The sequence below is a fragment of the Anomaloglossus baeobatrachus genome, chromosome 5 (genome assembly GCF_048569485.1).
Source record: "Anomaloglossus baeobatrachus isolate aAnoBae1 chromosome 5, aAnoBae1.hap1, whole genome shotgun sequence".
In the NCBI taxonomy this organism is placed as follows: Eukaryota; Metazoa; Chordata; class Amphibia; order Anura; family Aromobatidae; genus Anomaloglossus; species Anomaloglossus baeobatrachus.
The window spans coordinates 342,342,775-342,366,257 of NC_134357.1; the positions used below are offsets into that span (position 1 = coordinate 342,342,775).

At 44.5% G+C, this 23,483-nt stretch overlaps 1 protein-coding gene across 1 annotated transcript in view; it reads right to left on the reverse strand.

Moving 5' to 3' along the window:
- Positions 1–8,247: 8,247 nt before the first annotated feature.
- LOC142310091 (ubiquitin carboxyl-terminal hydrolase CYLD-like) overlaps positions 8,248–23,483 on the reverse strand; it is a 35,760-nt gene continuing 20,524 nt past the window's right edge. The window contains exons 6-12 of the mRNA XM_075347560.1: positions 17,662–17,741; positions 17,516–17,582; positions 17,274–17,406; positions 16,706–16,814; positions 14,654–14,772; positions 12,411–12,603; positions 8,248–8,847 (exon numbers count right to left, since the gene is read on the reverse strand). Coding sequence (XP_075203675.1) covers positions 8,660–8,847; positions 12,411–12,603; positions 14,654–14,772; positions 16,706–16,814; positions 17,274–17,406; positions 17,516–17,582; positions 17,662–17,741 — 889 coding nt within the window. The 3' untranslated portion in view covers positions 8,248–8,659. The remainder of the gene's footprint in view (positions 8,848–12,410; positions 12,604–14,653; positions 14,773–16,705; positions 16,815–17,273; positions 17,407–17,515; positions 17,583–17,661; positions 17,742–23,483) is intronic.

Here is a 23,483-nt window from a genome sequence, read left to right on the forward strand (position 1 = left end):
ATGCCTGCCATCACTAAGCTAGCACTTAGTGGCAGCTAGGGGCTGCCATTAACTCCTTTATTACCCCGATTGTCACCGCACCAGGGCGTTCGAGATGAGCCGAGTTAATCTAATGCTAATGGATGCAGCAATTCCGGGCGGCTGCTGGCTGATAATTTTAGGCTGGTGGGCTCCCAAAAACGCTGGTCTGCCCAGTCTGAGAATACCAGCCCTCAGCTGTGTGATTTTTATCTTGGCTGGGTATCAAAATTGGGGGAGACCACATGCCTTTTTTTTTTTAAACTGTTTATTATACTGCACGAGATAGACCCATCCACCGGCAACTGTGATTGGTTGCAGTCAGACACGGCCCCACGCTGAGACAGTTGTCACACTGCAACCAATCATAGGCGCGGGAAGCAGTGAATATGAGATGGGCCTAATGAGCGGCTGGCACTTTCAGAAGCAGGAGAGGCCACGGGAGCAGTGTGACAGCCGTGCTGCGCCAGTTATCGGTGAGTATGAAGGAGAGAGAGAGACCTGCGTTTTTGTTGACAAGAACAGATCCAAAATGCAGTGCAAACGCACAGCTAAACATTTTGGTTGCGTTTTGACACACCTCATACATTTTAATAGGTGGAAAATGTTCACAAGACGCAGTTAAGAATTAACATGCTGCGCTTTTTTTTTTTTTTTTTTTTTATAGGCAACGATTTTGACAAATATTTGTCAAACAAAAAGCTGCCTAAAAAAAAAAGTAAAGTGGGGATGAAAATTCTGACTTCTCATAGACTTTGCTGATGAAGCAAAACACATGCATTTTGTCATTGACATGGTGCAGGTTAAAACGCAACGTGCGCACATGGTCTTAAGGTTCGCTGCTCACACCAAACCCTTCCTTTTCTTTACATTTTTATTTTGTAATTCCATCATAATCAGAAATTGAGACCCCCTGAAGTGCCTGAACAGTAGAGCTCTCCCAGAAGTGAGCCCATTTTGGAACCTAGACCCCTTAAGGAATTTATCTACATGTTTGGTGAGCACATTGAACCCCAACTTTATAACATTGAGTGATACATTTTTACCACAAAATTGTTACTTCAACCAGATACCCTCATGGGAAAAAAAAAAAAGCTATCAGGAAAAAAAATGCACATGTGGTGGAAATCAGTTGTTTGGGCGCATGGCAGGGCTCCGATGGGAAGGAGAGCCATTTCACTTGGCTGGAATCATTAACACCATGTCACGTTTGGAGAGCCCCTGATGTGCCTAAACAGAGGAGCTCCTCCACAAATGATCCCATTTTGGAAAATAAACCCCTCAAGGAATGTATCTAGATAGTTAGTGAGCATCTGTAACCCCCGGGGGCTTCACACAATTTTCTAACTTTGAGCTATGTAAATTAAAAAAAAATTTTTTAACATCAAAAATGTTGCGTTAACCCTAAATTTTTCAAATTCACTTGGGTAACAGGAAATAATGGAGCATACAGTTTGATGTGCAATTTCTCCTGAATACACCACTACCCCATATGTGGTCGAAAACTTCTTTTGAGGCACAGTACAAAGTGAAGGGAAGGAGCGCCATATTTGAGTTCAGATTTAGTTGAAATGGTCTGCAGGTGCCATGTCACATTGGCAGAGCCCCTGAGATGCCAGAACAGCAGAAACTGCCCACATATGACCCCATTTTACAAACTGCACCCCTCAATGAATTCATCCAGGGGTGCAGTGAGCATATTGACACTATAGGAGTCACAAAATTTTATACTATTGGGCAGTGAACAAAAATAATTAATTTTTACCACTAAAATGCTGTTTTAACCCCAGATTTCCAATTTTCACAAGGGGAATATGTTAAAAAAAAACAAAAAAAACCCCATAATGTGTTATACAATTTCTCTTGAATGTGGTAATACCCTACATGTGACTGTACAATACTGATTTGCTGCACCACAGGGCTCGGGAGGGAAGGAGCGCCATTTGATTTTTAGAGCACAGATTTTCCTAGAAAAGTTTATGGATTCCATTTGCAGGGCCCCCTAAGTGCCAGAACAGAAGAAATCCACCTCAAGTGACCACATTTTGGAAATTACATCCCTCTGGGAATTCATCTATGGGTGTAATGACTATTTAGTCTCTGAAAAACACCCATGGAGTCAAATACAGTGAATGTTGCAGAATTATAAATTGCAAATAAGTCCTTGTTATGCCCAATACGTCAGCAGTCTTCCCCATGATTGTGTAGCCTACTGAACCAGTATAAGGGACCATTTAAATTATTAGGAAGCCTTTGCAGGTGTTTTGTGGTAATTACTGTAATTTTCTGAGATAATGACTTTTGGGTTTTCATTGACTGTAAGCCATAATCAACACTAACAGAAATAAACACTTGAAATAGCTCCCTCCGTGTGTAATAACTCTATAACATATATGTGTTTCTTTTTTTGTATTGAATTACTGAAGAAAAATAACTTTTTAATGATATTCGAATTCATTGAGATGCACTAAACTACAGAGCTCTGTCATTTGTCTTATGGTGTAATATTGTGACAACTCATTTGATGGCTCCAGTGAAGTAATCCCAGTGTTTATTGCAGTACCTCCCTTCCTGTTAGGCAAGGCTATACCATATTTCATCCTCCAATCTCAACCTTATCATTTACAGCAATGATATATTTCTTCAGTTCTTATTATATTAATAGATGGCAATTTGAACCAATGTATATTATATATCCGGACAGTCATCACACGTGAAGGCATGCATGGTAATGAACAGAATGTAGATGATGTAGGAGTTGTGTGCATGACATCGTGCTGTTCTGTTCAGTCAATATAAAGAAAAAAAAAATATATTTCACAAAAAAAACCTTTACATTCCTACATTAGTGGTGGAACCTTGTTATTGTAAGAGCTCGCTCACACTGGCGTGTAACTCAGATGAGTGCAATGTAAGAAAAAAAAGGATTGCATTCAGACCCATGTTATTCTATAAGGCCAAGCAGATCTGTAATTTTTTTCTCAGTTGTATTTGGCCTGAGGAAACAATCACAGCATGCTGAGAGTGGAAAATCAGACAAGACTATTCAAGTTTACGGGTACAAGAACAAAATCAGATGCTACATGTACCATCCTAGTGACATCTGGTTCTTACGGCTACATTACCATTCTGTAGGGTAGAACACTGTAAATGATCCTGTAAAAGATTGTAGAATAATAGCTACTAAGAAAAAGATGCATTGCATACAGATGCTATACGAGAAAAAATTCGCACACTCACATTATACACGAAATACCGACCTATTTTGTGGGTCAGAATGGAACCGATTTTTTTATATGCCAGTGTCAGGGAACCCTAAGGTACGGGGGATGCTACACAGGAGTCGGTAAGCCAAACCTCCAACTTCTCAATTTCACTGATTCCGACTCCACTTCGACTCCACGACTCCGCCGACTCCCTCATACATGACTCATGTTTGTGATAAATTTACTATAGTAAAATGGTAACACCAGGCTTTTAGTCATTATTCATACAATAATCAAGCTGTTTAGATAGAACATAACTTGTATTCCAATAAATATATTTTTAGAACACAAACTTTGATAAATTGTAAATATGTAATATACTATGCAGTAAATGGGGAAAAAAACAGTTTTCAACAAAAATGTACTGAATGACTTTTGTGCAGTCTTTGAATTTGTTCTGAGAAATAGTATGGCCTCCATCAGATCCTCCTTCGCAGATTACCTCAAATCGACCTAATTATTTTAAGGCTAGAGAACAACCTCTCTACACTAACCTGAGTTGGTGGTAAAGTGGTAACCACATGGGCAAGATCTCTAAGAATCTCAGAATATTAAGGAATTGCCTCATGCACAGTCAGTTTTGATGAACGGTTGAACTCTTCTACTTCTTTGAGCGCATATGAAAACATTTTGCTGAAATCTGGTCATTCTGTTTGCTATGGTAGTAGTATCTTTTTCCCTGAGGCAACGCTTTGCCTGCTCCATGTCATCCAATAACGTTTCAAAATTAAACTCCTCATCTGATGAGGCTGAAGATATGGCAGCAGTAGCGCTCGCAGGATTCAAGTCCTCTTGCTCTTGGAAGTCCTGTAGTCCACATCCTAATTGCTACCTCAGTCAGAGCTTCTTTTCCTTTAGTAAGCTGTTGATCATCAAGCAATATACAATGACTTGGGTCCACATACACAGCTTTCAGAAGGATATTATTTTGTAATAGCAGTGTCTCTCCATTTCATTGAAGCAGCAATGCCATATGTGATTATAGCTCCTGTTTGGGACAGACAAAACAGCAAGTTCTTCCACTCGTTTATGAAAATGCCAGGAATTAAATTCTTAGCTTGTAATATTTTAGTCACTGTAAATGGGTGATAAAGCAATTCCTCCAATTCAGCGACCTGTGCCCATTGACCTTCATATAGTGTTACCAAAGGATTGGCCATGTCTACAAGAAAGGGTTTAAGCTCAAGCAATCACTCAATCATTATATAAGTTCTGCCCCACTGAGTGGCTAGATCGATAATTGCCCCTTTTCCAGCACGTCTCTTCAAGATGGAATCAATTTTAAGGGTTCTGACAGTAATAACCAATTTTCTCACTTTGCCAATCAGAATTCCAGCATGTTTCTCATGCAAACTATCTCTTATTGCCAGCTGCAGTGTGTGCACAACACCACACATGTGATAACTAGGAGAGAGATGAAGCAGCTTTAACAAGATCATCTCATTCTAAAGGACCATTTTGCTGTTTATTAAAGTTTAGACTTGCTTTGAGAAGTGCTTACCCTAATCTTACATTCCTTTTCACTTATTGATCCAGCCACTCGGTGGGGAAGCACTTATATAATGATTGAGTGATTGCTTGAGCTGAAACCCTTTCTTGTAGACATGACCAATCCTTAGGTAACACTATATGAAAGTCAATGGGCACAGGTCGCTGAATTGGTGACTAAAATATTACAAGCTAAGGATTTAATTCCTGGCATTTTCATAAACGAGTGGAAGAACTTGCTGTTTTGTCTGTCCCAAACAGGAGCTGTAATCCCAGATGGCATTGCTGCTTCAATGAAATGGAGTGACACGAACATCATCCTACCTGCATCCATCGGAAAGGAGGAAGGAAGGAGGTGGGCGGCATATTCCGGCTGCTCATCTCCTCCCCTCCTCTTCTATTGGGCGGCCGTTTTGTGTCGCCGCTGTGACGTCAAACGCACCTCCCCCTTGATGGAGGGATTGTTCAGCAGCAACAGCGACGTCGCTGAACAGGTATGTGCGTGTGACGCTGCTGTAGCGATATTGTTCGCTACGGCAGCGATCACCACATGTCGCACGAACGACAGGGGCGGGTGCTATCGCTAACAATGTCACAGCGTGTAAAGCACCCTTAACTCATAGATGAAAACTATGATTGAGAGATTGATCCCTGTTTTGCGTTTTGGAGACACTCCTGGTTTTGGAAAGCACTAATGAAACACTGATTAAAAATACTGATGTGTGAAGGAGGCCTTATTGTGACTACATGCCATTTTGTGTTCTGCTACATAATGTATAAATAGGCTCGTAAATATGCTGAGGTGATTGTGGTTCCTATAAATCCTTGTGTCTGTCAAGGTCAATAGAGGAAGAATACAGAAGAAAAATGCAGATGTGGGTGAGCCCTCTAATTAAGGTAGGGTGCGGTAGAAATGTTGGGAAATTGACCTGCTCAGATTTTCAGATTTTCCTTACAGATCCGATTATCACCTTGCTTCTTACCTAACCATAGGTAATCATTCCAGACTTTTAGCTGATTATTGGGTAATTAAAGGAGTGGTCATTGACTCTACAGGTATATATAATCCTGCTAATTATAGGTTTACAATAATATGTAATAAAAACTAATACAAAAAATTGTGTCCGAACAGGAATGTGCACTTTATTTCTTCTACTAGCTGGATGTTAAGCTATTCACTATAGAAGCAGTGTCTAAGATACGCCACTATCAACAATATGTAGCTTTATATAAGTGATCCGGGGCAGGTCAAATTCAAAGTATTCGGCTGTGTCTGATTCTTACATGGTGTAGAAAGAGTGGCGCACATCTTCAGCCACAATGACCATCTTGTTGAGGAAGGACAAGGACCACACAATGTAACATTTATCACGTACAGTACAGACCAAAAGTTTGGCCACACCTCATCTCTAGAACAACTATTAAGAGACTTTGTGCAGCAGGCCTTCATGGTAAAATAGCTGCTAGGAAACCACTGCTAAGGACAGGCAATAAGCGGAAGAGACTTGTTTGGGCTAAACAACACAACAAATGGACATTAGACAAGTGGAAATCTGTGCTTTGGTCTAAATTTGAGATCTTTGGATATTTGGATCCAACCACCGTGTCTTTGTAGAAAAGGTGAACGGGGATGGACTCTACATGCCTGGTTCCCATTGTGAAGCATGGAGGAGGAAGTGTGATGGTGTGGGGGTGTTTTGCTGCTGACACTGTTGGGGTTTTATTCAAAATTGAAGGCATATGGAATCAACATTCCTACCACAGCATCTTGCAGTGGCATGCTATTCAATCCGGTTTGCGTTTAGTTGGACCATCATTTATTTTTCAACAGGACATTGACTCCAAACACACCTCCAGGCTGTGTAAGGGCTATTTGACTAAGAAGGAGAGTGGTGGGGTGCTACGCCAGATGACCTGGTCTCCACAGTCACCAGACCTGAACCCAATCGAGATAGTTTGGAGTGAGCTGGACCGCAGAGTGAAGGCAAAAGGGCCAACAAGTGCTAAGCATCTCTGGGAACTCCTTCAAGACTGTTGGAAGACAATTTCCGGTGACTACCTCTTGAAGCTCTTCAAGAGAATGCCAAGAGTGTGCAAAGTAGTAATCAAAGCAAAAGGGGGCTACTTTGAAGAACCTAGAATATAAGACATATTTTCAGTTGTTTCACATTTTTTTAAGTAGTTCATTCCACATGTTTTAATTCATAGTTTTGATGCCTTCAATGTGAATCTACAATTTTTAGAGTCATGAAAATAAAAAAACTCTTGGAATGAGGAGGTGTGTCCAAACTTTTGGTCTGTACTGTATACTCTACTATTACCACCCTCTGTTGTGTTTACCAGAATTTTATGAATAAATTGCCAACAGGGTGTAAGTACTTTGTGGAGTGCCCCTCCACAGGGAATCTGAAGTAAATGGTTCAGCTAAGAGAGCAAGATGGCCCCTATTAATTAAGACATTTTTCTGGGGGCAGGATGGACTGCGAGTCACTGCATAAGATTTTTCACGTAAGGAACACCACTGCTTGTCATGAATTTGACAAACAGGAGTTGCCATGCCCCAGCTTCACCTGCTTTTTTACGGCTGGTCGAAAATGGTCTTAGAAACAAAAATTTTGTGACTTTTAGAGCTTTTTATGCCAGTTTTTTTTACGAAAAAGCTTTATTGAATTGGAGCCTTTAATTGGACCTCTAGTTGAAATCCTCTACTCGACCCAACATGGATTATGGAGCGATGCTACAGCATGGTAAGGCTTGTTATTCCCATGTCAACTGTATGACTCCCAAAGAGTTTCATTCATGTATGAATCCTATTATTTGAACAACTATAGGTCCTCATACGCATTAGATTAAAGTCAGCCAATCCACCGATATCAACAGGTATAGCCTACCTTCCCTGAATGGTGTTGGGGAACAGGAAGATCTGGCATTTCTGATTTCTGACTACCAATCCTTCCGGTCTATAAAAGATAAGTCGCCGCCAGTGGAGTCTCATAGAGATCTTAGGGTCGCTCAGCCAGCTGTATGGGGCAGATAGATGTTGGCTGAACGATCATCTAAATCCTTGTTCGGCCAACAGCTATCTTAAGGTGTTGGGGGGCTTTGGCAAGTTTCCATACCAGATGATGGGTGGAAGATCAGAAATGGAGATATAGTTTGTTTTTGGATAAAGAGGTATTCCCATCTCATATGTTTGTGGTATCAACAGGAGCAGACTATCTAAAGAAACAGTCCTGCAAATTCTTTCTAGAATTGCTCTATGGGAAAACATCTGTAGCGTACCATGGTCCTTGGATATGTTTCCTTACATGTGAACGGTTAGATAGTAACTCCCTCCTCTTACATCAGAGGTTGATATGCTATGAAGTATGGCGGGCAGTATTTAGTTTACAGAATTCACTTTTGTTTTTTAGCTAATAGGCGGCTCCAAAATCATTACCCATAACTATATTTTGTAACATACTTGGGCAATACAAGTAATTTTATTGCACAGGATCCATTGTATGCATCCACATAATTCATATACCTGACCACCACACACATACAATTTAAAGTAAGTTTTCTACAGTGTTTTCTATTATTCATAAATATATACAAAGAAAAATTAACTTGTTTTTGAAGAAAAACAAAGATATTTCAGATCTTCACAGCATTTTCTGCTTGCTCATATTGTAAAAATTCTGTAGAAATGCCCTCTCAAAATGAAAAATCAAAAGGAAGCCATGAAGAGGTTCAAAGATTTGGATATCTGGTTACTTCTCTTTCCATGTTCTATTTCCTTTGTTGGAAATGCTTTCAGGTCTACCATCTACATTGATTTAGCCTTCAGGAAGAATGGATGGAGCAAGATTGTCTAAGGTGCATCCTCGTTCACTAGGATCTGTTCGTCATCCACTTTGCATGCAGTGATTTGGGCGCTGGTAGATGCACATGTAGATGTCAGAAAAGAATCTTTTAGGTAGTGCATCCATCTTTGTGAAGTCCACAGCACTAAATTCCTCCTCAGACATGGCTAGATAGTCTCCCACTTGTGGGCAGGTTCGAACCACAGGGACATTTGTGCCAATCTCATTACCTATGTAAAAACAGACAGAGGTTTTTAATTAAAGAGCATTTAATATAGAATCATAATTTATTCTTCTAGGTATTGCCTGCCCGAGAATAGCATTATGTTATCCAATGAGGAATACATCAAAATTTCTCCCAGCTGACAGAGGTACTTAAAGAGGACCTGAAAAAAATGTTAGCAATACCTTGGAAAAATCCCTGATTCTATCACTCATTACCTTTTTGCACTGCATCACTCCATGGCAGAGATATTCACATTTGTTTCTTCTGCAGCAAACTATGTGAAATCTCTGCTATACAGTCCATTTGGGAGTTTCTTCTTTCCCAGATGATGCCAATCACAGATCAGCAGCATCCGAGATTGCCAGATAAGCTGCCAAGCTGTGTATGACTGCATCTAGCAGAGAGGGATCAAAGTGCATGACCCTAGAAAAGACTCTGAAGAAACGCCCAGTTAAACTACAAGCAGAAATTTCACATAATGTGCTCCAAAAGTAACATGTTTATATCTGCAATGGAGCAGCGTAGGGCAAAATGTAAAAAGGTGGCAGAATCAGAGTAGTTCATGGATTTTTACATGGTATTTATAGTTTCATAATTTTTTAAGGTTGAAGGTAGACTTACTGCAAGTCTATCGAGTTAAACCAATGGCCTAACATGTTATCCAAAAGGCAAAAATCCCATGGGGCAGACAGTAAACTCCATATTAGGGGAAAAATTCCTTCCCAACTCCATATACAGCAATCAGACTAGTTCCCTGGATCAATGTCCCATCACAGAAGCTAGTGCACATAACCAGTAAAATTATATCTTAAAAAAAAAATGCTCAATAATTTTGGCAAGTGGCAAATTGTCCTTAAAATAGACTTATCAGAAAATAAACTATTTTGTGACCTAAAAAAATCTCCAAATAAAGGGAATCTCTCAGCTGTTTTTTTGCTACTTCATGTGAGAACAGCATGATGTAGGTAAGGAGGTGGTGAGTTCAACGATGTATCACTTAGATTACTGTGTGCAGCTGTTATGACACAGTGAAAGATTTGAGATTTTGCATGTAGCAGTGCTGGGAGAGCTGCCGACGACAAACACCAGACCTTCAGTGTACATTTCCAAAAATAGAAGCTGCTAATCACAGAAGGGGGCAGAGTTAAACTAGAGCTCACAAACTGCCTGATACCCACTAATCTATATATATAATTGCCTTATTCTGTCTGTCTGTCTGTCTGCCTGTCTGTCTTGCTCCAAAATTGTGTCCTTACGGTGACAAACAGCGGATTGGCCGCTCGCCTCGCCTCGGCTCCCCCCCTCGCACGGATTGGCCGCTCGCCTCGGCTCCGCCCCCTGCATGGATTGGCCGCTCGCCCCGGCCCTCCGCACGCATCTCCAGACATAACCTTGCGCTGCTGGGATCGTGACGGAGCCGGTGTACGCTGGTAACCATTATACACTTCGGGTAACTAAGGTCCCTTAGTTACCTGATGTGTATCATAGTTACCAGTATACACCGGCTCCGTCACGATCCCAGCAGCGCCAGACATAACCTTGCGCTGCTGGGATCGTGACGGAGCCGGTGTACGCTGGTAACCATTATAAACATCGGGTAACTAAGGTCCCTTAGTTACCCGATGTGTATCATAGTTACCAGTATACACCGGCTCCGTCACGATCCCAGCAGCGCCAGACATAACCTTGCGCTGCTGGGATCGTGACGAAGCCGGTGAACGCTGGTAACCATTATACACATCGGGTAACTAAGGTCCCTTAGTTACCCGATGTGTATCATAGTTACCAGCGTACACCGGCTCCTGGTACACATGTGCAGGGAGCCGGCATTATACTCCTCTCCCCCCAGGACTACTCCTCTTATTATAGTCCTGCTATTATACTCCTCTCTGAGTATAATAGGAAAACTATTATAGCATGGGGGATGGAGCACATGGGGGTGCGCAGCATGGGGGATGTAGCACGATGGGGAGTGCGCAGCATGGGGGATGTAGCACGATGGGGAGTGCGCAGCATGGGGGATGGAGCACGATGGGGGGTGCGCAGCATGGGAGATGGAGCACGATGGGGGGTGCGCAGCATGGGGGATGGAGCACGATGGGGGGTGCGCAGCATGGGGGATGCAGCACGATGGGGGGTGCGCAGCATGGGGGATGGAGCACGATGTGGGGTGCGCAGCATGGGGTATGGAGCACGATGGGAGGTGCACAATTCCCCTCAAAACACACACACACACACACCGCCACACACGCACTGTACAACACACCACACACACACTGGGAACCACAAACACCGCCCTACACAAACATCCACACACACAGACAACGAGGCACACACACAACACCCAACACACAAACACCGCGGCACACACAAATATACGCACATGCCGCACAACACACACATTGCACAAAACATACCTCCCCCCAAAACACACACACGCACTCCACACCCACACAAACCGTGCAACACACACACACAACGCTACAGACACACAGCGCTCCACAAACAACGCAACACACACATCGCAACACACAAGCAACACCGATCTCACCTCCCGCCACACCCAGAACATGTACAGCGCCCTACACAAACACTTGGTAACTACACACAACAATATGTATATATATATATATATATATATATATATAACAAAAATCATGCATTAACTACACAATACGTAAATTCTAGAATACCCGATGCGTAGAATCGGGCCACCTTCTAGTGATAAAGATAAGAGGCTAAAACTAACAAAGCAGGAAAACAAAAATAGACTGAGATAACAGATGCAGGGCTGAATTTTCTGTTTTAACTCTTACAGTATGCTGTCTTCAGATTACATTGCAGAACCTGCTGACAGAATCCCTTTAAAAGCCTTGAGGTATATTAAAACACATGTAAAATGATGAGTATGGGTTTTACTGTTCCTGTGACAATTTATTTACAATCGGCACTTCCATGTAAGAGTAGTAGAGATCCCATTTAGAATACATTGCGATGGACAGCCTTATAAAAGTGAACAGAAGTGCTGAGGTGCACAACTGAATACTGTACACGTGTCCTCAGCCATGTGCGTGCAACACAACCTGCTAACTTTCTATGATGTGCCATCAAAGAGCACATCCTTCACTTCCATTCTGGCCTGCTGACAGAATCAGGAAGTGCTCAGGACTTGAATGCCGGCGAGTGTGTATGACGTCGGACCCGTCATGCACTGCGGCTAGAGAAGAAGGAGCACAAAGATGGCCAAAAGAGGCGGTGCCGGCACCGGACAATGGAGACGTCCATAAGGCCCACCTCACGACCGTTAGGTATTATAAAGTGTTTTTTATGTTATACCCCTGGCCTGGGCTCTTATATACAGCATGTTAGAATGTTAGAATGCTGTATATAAAAGCACGGTGGTGGTGGCTGCAGCTTATAGGCCAAAAAAGTGGTGACAGGTTCCCTTAATGCAATGTGAGTGCACCTTTTCTCAATACTACAGTATTGTTAGTGAACTGCTAATATTGACAGATCATTAGAATGAAAAATATGATATGTGACCAAATATCTTTGTGCCTTTTTTACCTATTCTCCCCGCCATGCTGTCAAAGAAGACCCAAGAGTTTTTGTCTGGTCCATATTTAACAAATGAGACAAAGTGACTGGTCTTGATGCAGAGAACGGCCAACAATTCAAGTTTTTGTTTTTGATTTGGAACATAAATTTGTGTTTCAAGTCTTGTGGGTCGGTGATCCTTCATCTGATTGCTCGAATGAACCTATGGGTAGAAATTATAGAAAATTATGAGGCAGAGCTCTAGATATATATTTCTGTAACATACTGCATACATTTAATAATAAATGCACAGTATCCAAAATCTTATATTGGATATGTAAAAACTAATCTACAGCGATCATGAGTATAGGAAGAGTTACATGCATGAAAGCTACTTGCATGTATGATATTGATTACCTAACCTTAGGATAGAACATCAATATTAGTTTGCAGGTGGTCTAACACCCCCACTGATCCCTTATAACTATATCACTAAGCCCTTTAATGACAATTACGGAGACCTCAGTGGACCCAATAGACCAGATTATAATTAAATGGTGTCTGTCATTCTCTGCTTTTGTCTATAGTGCGACTGATCCAGTACTGCATTGTTGCTTCCATCTACAACTGAATCCACAGCTCAGATGTGAACAGAGCCATAATCAGGGGTAGACTGTAAAGTCTCTACTGGGAAGCTGTACTTACTATCCTACTCATTTACAACTATACTGGGGCGGAACAATCACGATCGCAGGGGTTGCCATTGCGACCGGGCCTGGGGGTTCAGGGAGTCTGAGGACCTCAGCCAGTGGTGCATTGGCAATGGCTGCAGGCCACGCGACCGCTATGAAGCCTGTGACTTAGGGGGCCCGATGCCAGCACTGGCATCGGGCCTCTCCAGCAGGCCCCCTGTCGAGGATCGCACTTTAAATTGTATCGGCATCACAGACGCCGATACAATTGAAAACAATGATGGGAGACAGAGGAGAGTGATTCCTCTCTCCTCATTCTCCTGCTGTGCCTGTCTGCACTCTGCCTGTGACAGCTCAGCATAGCGGAGTGCGATGACGTTACCAATGTGCGCTGTGCTGAGATGAGCAGAGTGGCAAAATGGAGGACGCGCTGAGGAGACCGGAGCAGCAGGGGAACGAGGAGAAGTGAGAATGTATTTAATTATGGTGGCCAGAGGGCTATGTGGTTCCATTAAATGATATGGGAGCTGTATGCTACTACATGAGGATACATAATACTATCTGGGGGTGTAATATAATACATGGGGACTATGAGCAGTGAATTATAATGTATGTTGAACTATGAGCAGTATATTATAATGTATGAAGAACTATGAGCAGTATATTATAATGTATGGAGGACTATGAGCAGTATATTATAATATATGGAGGACTATGAGCAGTGTATTATAATGTATGGAGGACAATGAGCAGTATATTATAATATAATGAGGACTATGAGCAGTATATTATAATGTATGGAAACTATGAGCAGTATATTATAATGTATGGAGGACTTGGAACAGTAAATTATAATGTATGGAGGACTATGAGCAGTATATTTTAATGTATGAAGAACTATGAGCAGTATATTATAATGTATGGAGGACTATGAGCAGTATATTATAATGTATGGAGGACTATGAGCAGTGTATTATAATGTATGGAGGACTATGAGCAGTATATTATAATGTATGGAGAACTATGAGCAGTGTATTATAATGTATGGGAGAACTATGAGCAGTGTATTATAATATATGGAGAACTATGAGCAGTGTATTATAATGTATGGAGAACTATGAGCAGTGTATTATAATGTATGGAGAACTATGAGCAGTGTATTATAATGTATGGAGAACTATGAGCAGTGTATTATAATGTATGGAGAACTATGAGCAGTGTATTATAATATATGGAGGAATATGGGGAGTGTATTATAGTATTATAATATATGGAGAACTTTAAGCAGTATATTATAATGTATGTAGGACTATGAGTAGTGTATTATAATGTATGGAGAATTATGGGGAGTGTATTATAATATATGGAGGACTATGAAATGCATTATAATATTGGATATTATATCATTGGGATCTAAGAGTATGGGAAAGCTGGGTACTGAGGAAAAGAGCCAAGTGTCAGTGTAATTATCCTATACCCCAAGGTGGGGGCCCAGGTTCAAACTTTGCACCGGGCCCATTGAACTCTAGTTACGCCACTGTAACCATATATACATACAGTATCTCTACTACAGATGCTGACCTGTTTCTCACAAAGTTGGCAGAACTGGCGCACATTCCCATCTGTGGTTAGTGGATCAGCGAGGCAGTGAGTGCATTCATACTCGGCAGGACTCAGACATAGACAGCACACTGCGCTTCCTGCAGACAGGTACATAAGCATTACATTCCAGACAAGAAGACCATAAACTGAGATTAATAAAGACTAGAGTTAGTGTAATTTGACTCACAGGTCAATCTGTCATGTCAATAATCTCTGGTAGTGATGAGCCCTGAGAAACACCTCCTACCTGCCTGACTCCACTGCCCTTCTTTTCACGAGCCAGCCTGGCATGTCTTCACAATAATGACAATTTGCCAGGCTAATCAAGGTAAGATGTGGGCAGGTACAGTGGGGAAAAAAAAAGTATTTACTCAGTGACCAATTGTGCAAGTTCTCCCACTTAATAAGATGAGAGAGGCCTGTAATTGACATCATAGGTAGACCACAACTATGAGAGACAAAATGAGAAAACAAATCCAGAAAATCATCTTGTCTGATTTGACAAGATTTTTTTTTTTTGCAAATTATGGTGGAAAATAAGTATTTAGTCATCTAAAAACATGCAAGATTTCTGGCTCTCACAGACATGTAACTTCTTCTTTTAGATGCTCCTCTGTCCTCCACTCATTACCTGTAGTAATGGCACCTATTTGAACACCTATCCACAAGGTTATAGTCACACTCCAAACTCCACTATGGTGAAGACCAAAGAGCTGTCGAAGGACACCAGAAACAAAATTGTAGCCCTGCACCAGGCTGGGAAGACTGAATCTGCAATGGGCAAGCTGCTTGGTGTGATGAAATCAACTATGGGAGCAATAATAAGAAAATGGAAGATATATAAGACCCCTGATAATCTTCCTCGATCTGGGGCTCCACGCAAGATCTCACCCTGTGCGGTCAAAATGATCACAAGAACGGTGAGCAAAAATCCCAGAACCACACGGGGGGACCTACTGAATGACCTGCATAGAGCTGGGACCACAGTAACAAAGGCTGCCATCAGTTACACACTACGCCGCCAGTAGCTCAGATCCTGCAGTGCCCATCTGAAGTTTGCTAGAGAGCATTTGGATTATCCAGAACAGTATTGGGAGAATGTCATATGATCTGATGAAACCAAAGTAGAACTGTTTGGTAGAAACACAACTCATTGTGTTTGAAGGAGACGGAATGCTGAGTTGCATCCAAAGAACACCATACCCACTGTGAAGCATGGGGGTGGCAACATCATGCTTTGTGGCTGTTTCTGTTTAAAGGGACCAGGACGACTGATCTGTGTACATGAAAGAATGAATGGGGCAATGTATTGTGAGATTTTGAATGCAAACCTCCTTCCATCAGCAAGGGCATTAAAGATGAAACGTGGCTGGGTCTTGCAGCATGATAATGATCCCAAGCACACCACCAGGGCAATGACGGAGTGGCTTCGTAAGAAGCATATGAAGGTCCTGGAGTGGCCTAGTCAGTCTCCAGATCTCAACCCTATAGAAAACCTTTGGAGGGAGTTGAAAGTCTGTTGCTCAGCGACAGGCCCAAAACATCACCTTATGAAGACTTACAGAAAACTTTGACCTCGGTCATTGCCAACAAAGGATATATAACAAAATATTGAGATGAACTTTTGTTATTGACCAAATACTTATTTTCCACCATAATTTGAAAAAAAATCTTGCCAAATCAGGGAAGATGATTTTCTGGATTTGTTTTCTCATTTTGTCTCTCATAGTTGTGGTCTACCTATAATGTCAGTTACAGGCCTCTCTCATCTTTTTAAGTGGGAGAACTTGCACAATTGGTGGCTGACTAAATACTTTTTTTGCCCACTGTAGGAGGCAGTTCTTGGGGCACTTGTTCAGCTCCCAAAGATTACCGTTGGACCAGGTCCTGAGAATCGATTTGCACAAACTCTATTAAAGATCTGATTTAGCTCATTTTATGTACTATTAATTGTTGACCTAGCTCTGCCCTTGCAAGAGCAACAGCAAGAATGCTTGAGGTAGAGTGCCGGATACATAATACGATACTCACTTTTGTGCAGCATATGAGTGATGTCCAGTTCTAGGGAAGGAAATATATATGGAAACATTTTAAACTTCTTGCCAAATCTCGGCATTTGAAGGATAAGACAACGTGGAACCTGGAAGCAATACAGCATGTGTAAGCTTAAATGGACACTGTCATTTCAGTAAACAGCCACATCTGATTTTCAATGCAATTACAAACAAAATCGCCAAGCACTTTATTACAGCCCAAAGAAATCACTTATTAAATGTAGAATGTGCCCCCTCTGTCTAATTTTCTACCCACGGCAAGTTATCGCGTGCAATCTGTCACTAGCATCACAGAGACAGAGTCAGACAGAGACACAATATTTTCATACAGGCATGCTTTCCATTTGGAGCTGGTAACCATTGGACAATGATAGGTGTAATACATGCTAAGTGTGGAAAGGGTGATACAGCACCTATGGTGCTGGAAGACTGATTATGAAGATGAACTGCCCACAGAAGAAGAAACACAAATGACACGGTAGGCAGAAAACTAAAGCATATTTCGATGTGGATGGACACATTTTTGGGAGATAATCGGTGATCACCTGATCAAATGTTAGGTCCTCATAGAATCGGAATGATCTGTCCATAAGTGTCTGGACACTAGGAACCTTTAGTGCTCCATCTCGTTCCACAATTATTTGATAGCTATTGCTTTCCTGGGTCTTGTTGTTACACCTGGAATATTGAAAAAAAAAAAAGGAAAATGGTGATGCCATTCAGCTGTAAAGACAAAGCATTGATATCTGCCTCCTACATACAGTAGTCCCAGATTCATGAAACAAACCTGATTTTAAGAAGAGGCTCCACTGCTAGAACTTCATGTAATAAGGCACTGAGGAATTCTTCAGGGTCTGGAAGAGACGAGGTGAATGAAGCCATCATTCCCGTCATTTGTAAAATAGATAGCACTATCCAAAATTTCAAACAAACCTTTCTCCTCCGTAACAAAAGTGGCACATCGTAGTAATTTTCTGAGCTTCATGACATTTTCTGCATGTACAAATCCACTCCTGCAAAATCAAAGTAAGCATGATGTGAAATACAATACAACACTCTAATTATGCCCCATTAGGTTATTAAAGGGGTTGTCAAATACTTGGATAATCCACTCTTAAAGGGAAACAATCACCAGGATTTTCGTATATAACCTAAAGCCAGTGCTATATTGGCACTATCAGGCTGATTCTATACATACCTGTAGTGTAGTAACCTCGGATGTTTAGGTTTTGAAACCCAAGAAAGTAAAGTTTACAGAATCAGCAGCTTCTTGAGTGACAGCAGCTGAGTATCAGATAATATCTGGGGGTATGCATAGTTATCCTCTTCCTCTGTTAGAATAAGTATTATACAATCGATCTAGCAGGACCTATGGTGGCGTCAGACCCATGTGACAGAAGGGGCGGCACCTCAGACAACAAAGTTGATATTAGGAAGCAACATTTTTCTATTCGGTGAGGCCCCGCTCCTTCTGGTCACATGGGTATGACCTCACCACAGGTCCTGCTAGGTCAATGGTATAATACCTATGCTAATTCTAACAGGGGGAGGAGATATATGCATATCCCCAAATATCTGAGCCTCAGCTGCTGTCACTCAAGAAGCTGCTGATTTTATAAACTTTACTTTCTTGGATTTCAAAAGCTAAACATCCTAGCTGACAACTAAAGGTATGTATAGAATCAGCCTGATAGTGCCAGTATAGCACTGGCTTTAGCTTATATATGAAAATCCTGGTGATTGGTTCCCTTTAAAGGGCTTGTCCAGGCGTGGGGCTTGAGTCTGAAGTCACATGTGAGTGCAGACTTGTGAGTCCTCACAGCGTGTACAGTTTACGTGGTCAGGATTAGCTGGTGTCGGCGGCGGGAGCGGGCCGTCATACTACTGGCCACATTCCGACTAGACGTGTCCAGCCTTGCTCAATACAAATGAATTGAGCGAGGCCACGCACGTCTAGTGGGCACGTCGCTGGATGTATGCAAATCACACACTATGTTTCATGCGCCTGCTACTCCTGACTGCACACAGTGTGTGCACTGTGAAGATTCACAAGTCTGCAGTCACATAGAATGACTGCAGACTTTAACCCCAAGCCTACATAATACCTTTAAATGGGCGAGTCCCTGGAGTAAAATAAGAAAATCTTATATTCATCCATCACCCATTCCCTGTAGACTGTGAGCCCTCGCGGGCAGGGTCCTCTCTCCTCCTGTACCAGTCTGTTATGTACTGTTAATGATTGTTGTACGTATACCCTTTCACTTGTAAAGCGCCATGGAATAAATGGCGCTATAATAATAAATAATAATAATAATAATTCAAGGGCCTCGCGTGACATTATTATGTCATGCTACTGAGCAGCCAATCAGCAGGCGCTGACCGGCGACTGCCTTTTATATTTCGTCACAGTGAACATCCTGGTGTGTAGGAATGTTCGGGAGCTTCATCCGATCAGCAACTGCTGATTGCTGGCAGCACTTGCCATATCAATGTCACTTGAATACCAGGAGACCTGGCACCGACATAGCTGAAACGGCACCAGTGCAAGAGGTAAGTGTCACAAACCACCGGGGGGGTCACTCAGAAATCCCCCGCGCTGGCTACCAGTACGTCACAATCGGGGGGTAACAAGTGGGGGTCACCCCTCCTTTATACCTCCCGACCGACAGACAGAGCACGTGACGCGCTCTCTAGCGCCCCTCTTATAGTCAGGCCAATTATGGAATTGCCCGACCATAAGCAAGGAGGCCGCTATACTACTTATGCCGATTATTGAAGGGTCCCCGGTGAGAGTAAGGTATATATTCCCCCGACCTCCGCGGGCGGAATATATAAAATCTCCCCGAATCTCACTGGCCTCCCCACAATAATCCTTGGCACAATTCGCTGCCACCAACCGATTTACGGTAACTATTAGCCGAACACACAGACGTGGGATTCAAGATCGAGATAACAGAACAGCACAAGATTAATTATATAATTTAATCAGCCTAAAGCACACTAGAAACTACAATATATACAATAGGGAATCTACAGAATATACAGTTATGTCAGAGTACAGTTACAATCAAAGCATGGGTTACAAACAGGCATACACAGTTCCAGCAGTTACCTTGTTGCGTCTGGCCACAGGGGGGCGCTGTAGACCAGGTTTCCAGGAACTCCCTCACAGGTCTTTCCCAACCAGGCCCCCGAGCAGAAGAACACTGGAAAATGGCCGAAGTAGGGTTATCAACCTGGCCAAATCCAGGTCCCCTCCTACCTTCGTGACCTCACAGGGAGCACTGCTCCACCCCTGGCTTGAGTTATGGACAATATCCCAACATGGAATATGGGCCATAACTTTGCCTGGGAGCGTCGTAGGCGGACGCCAATGCTCTCATTGTGACAGTTATGAATTTAGCTACAGAACGAGGGGACTCATGACCTGTCTGCCAGTTCCCCATTGGCTGATATCATGCCTGGGGCATTTCCCAATGTCCTGCTCCCATAAAAAGGGTGTGCCGGCATCGTCCGCATGCAGAGACACCATTTTTATGGTTGCCATATTTATCGGAAATATGGCTTGCGAGATATGAACCATTTTTTACTGGAGTCGTTCTGTCTGGCTATTTCCATAGCCTTGCTAACTAGCTAGCAGCTCCTACTACAGGGTGACGGCAGGGAGTCATCCTGTGTCCATTGTCCTAAAGCCACCTAATTTCCATATCACAGGACATGGCCATGGAATTTGTTGCTAAACCAGTTGTGTGAAGGAAAGGGGGGGTGACACCAGGAGAGGGCTTCCTGACATACTTGAATATCATGATTTATCGTCATATCTCCGGATTTACCTCACACCTCCCCCCTTTTGAGGGCGCTAGGGGGCAGCACACTCCGGTGTTCCCCCGTGCGCCCGTCCGCGACCTCTCCTTGTCGGGACAGCCCGTCTGCGTTACCGTGGTCACGGCCCCTTTTGTGGCGAATGGTGAAGTTGTATTGCTGGAGCGCAAGGCTCCATCGCAACAATCGCCCATTCGTCCCAGAGACGGTGTGCAACCAGCTGAGGGGATTGTGGTCCGTCTCCACGATGAAGTGGCGCCCGTATAGATAGGGTTGCAGACGCTGCAGGGCCCACACTATGGCCAGGCACTCCTTCTCCATCGTGGAATAGGCAACTTCCCTTGGTAACAGCTTCCTGCTCAGGTACAAGACTGGGTGCTCTTGGCTCGCAGAGTCCACCTGGCTGAGCACCGCACCGAGGCCGAAGTCACTGGCGTCGGTCTGTACTACAAACGGCCGCGTGAAGTCGGCTGCCTGTAGCACGGGCGGGCTGGACAGGGCGTCCTTTAGGGCCCGGAAGGCTGTCTCGCAGTCCATTGTCCAATCGACTGCAGAGGGCAGCTTCTTCTTGGTGAGGTCCGTCAAGGGCTTTGCCAGGCTACTATAGCATGGAACAAACCTCCTATAGTACCCAGCGGTCCCCAAGAAGGACATCACCTGCTTCTTGGTCCTGGGGGTGGGCCAGGATGCGATGGCTTCCACTTTCTCAGGCTCGGGCTTCAGTGTTCTCCCACCTACCCGGTGACCGAGGTACTGGACCTCGCTCATGGCCAGCTGACACTTTCCCGGCTTGATGGTCAAACCTGCCCGGTGGATCCGCCTGAGCACCTGTGCTAGATGCTCTAGGTGGTCCTCCCAGGTGGGACTGAAGACGGCAATGTCATCCAGGTACGCGGCCGCGTACCCTTCAAGTCCCTTGAGCAGGGTGTTGACCATCCGCTGGAAAGTGGCAGGGGCATTCCTCATCCCGAATGGCATCACCGTGGACTCGTACAGTCCAAATGGGGTAATAAAGGCAGAGCGTTCCCTGGCCTTGCGAGTCAGGGGGATCTGCCAATATCCCCGGCTCAGATCCATGATGGTCAGGTACTGAGCCCCGGCCAACTGATCGAGCAGGTCATCGATGCGTGGCATTGGGTACGCATCGGCGACCGTGACCGCATTGAGCCCCCTGTAGTCCACGCAGAACCGCGTGGTTCGGTCCTTCTTAGGGACGAGGACTACAGGCGAGGCCCAAGCGCTGTTGGATGCCTGGATCACCCCCAGCTTCAGCATCTCGTCAATCTCCTGGCGCATGTGTTGCTGCACCTCCAGGGAGACCCGATGTGCTGAACGCCGGATCGGGGGATGATCCCCAGTGTCCACGTGATGGACAGCCAAGTCAGTCCTTCCGGGCTGGTTGGTAAACAACCCCCGGAAGGGGTGTAGGGTGGCCCACAGCTGGGACCGTTGGTCCTCCAAGAGCTGGTGGCCAACCTCCACATCCTCAATGGATCCGCCTGCCCTAACCTGGGCTAGCATATCCAAGAGGGTTTCCGCTTCTCCCTCCTCGGGCAGGTTGCACACGGGGAGCGCACATGCCTCCCGCTCATGATGTGCCTTCATCATGTTCACATGGAAGGGCTTCCGCCTTCCACGGGCAGGGTCCAGGGTGACCAGGTACGTCACAGGGTTGAGCTGCTGGTACACGAGGTATGGGCCTTCCCAGGCTGCCTGAAGCTTGTCCTGTGGTACGGGGACCAGTACCCACACCTTTTGACCCACTTGGTAGGTCCTCTCACAAGCGTTCTGGTCGTACCAACGCTTCTGATCGGCCTGGGCTTGAGCCATATTGTCGTGTACCAGTTGCGTCAAGGCCTGCATTTTGTCCCGGAAGCGCATGACATACTCGATAACCGACACTCCAGGGGTGGCCAAATCCCCTTCCCAAGCCTCTTTCACCAGAGCCAGGGGGCCCCGCACACGTCGCCCGTACAGGAGCTCAAACGGTGAGAATCCTGTTGAGGCCTGTGGAACCTCCCGGTAAGCAAATAACAGGTGTGGGAGATACCGCTCCCAGTCACGCCCATGGGAGTCGACCAACATCTTAAGCATCTGCTTTAAGGTGCCATTGAACCGCTCGCACAGGCCATTAGTCTGTGGATGGTACGGGCTGGCCACCAGATGTCGCACCTGGACTTGCTTACAGAGGGCCTCCATCAGCTAGGACATGAATTGGGTCCCCCGGTCAGTGAGCATTTCCTGGGGAAAACCCACTCGGGAGAAAATCTCCAGCAATGCGGTGGCCACCTTGTCAGCCCGAATGGACGACAAGGCCACTGCTTCTGGGTACCGGGTGGCATAGTCCACTACCGTCAGTATGAAGCGTTTCCCGGAGCTGCTGGGGATGGCCAGCGGGCTGACCAGATCCACAGCCACCCTCCTGAAAGGCTCATCGATGATTGGCAGAGATACCAGTGGGGCTTTGGGGCGTGGCCCCGCCTTCCCCACTCTCTGACAGGTTTCACACGAACGGCAGTAGGCAGCCACATCGGCCCCCATTTTTGGCCAGTAGAAATGCTGGTTTAACCTGGCCTTGGTCTTAGCGATCCCTAGGTGTCCGGCCATCGGTATCTCATGCGCGATCCGCAACAACTCCGTCCGGAACGGATAGGGTACCACTAACTGTCGGTCCCTGGGCCACGCCTCCGGTGAACCCTGCTGGACCGTGGCCCGGTACAGCCGTCCTTGGTCCCAGACCACTCGCTCCGGGTCCGAGTCCGAGGGAGGCTGTGCCGCCTGCTCCTTAAGAGCTTTCAGGCTGTCATCAGCTTCTAACGCTGCCTGAAACCCCTGACTAGATGTGGCCAGAATCGACGAGACTGTCACATCTTCAGTCAGTACCCCGGGACCTGTGTCCTGGCCTCCACCTGACTCGGCTGCCACTTGGTCAG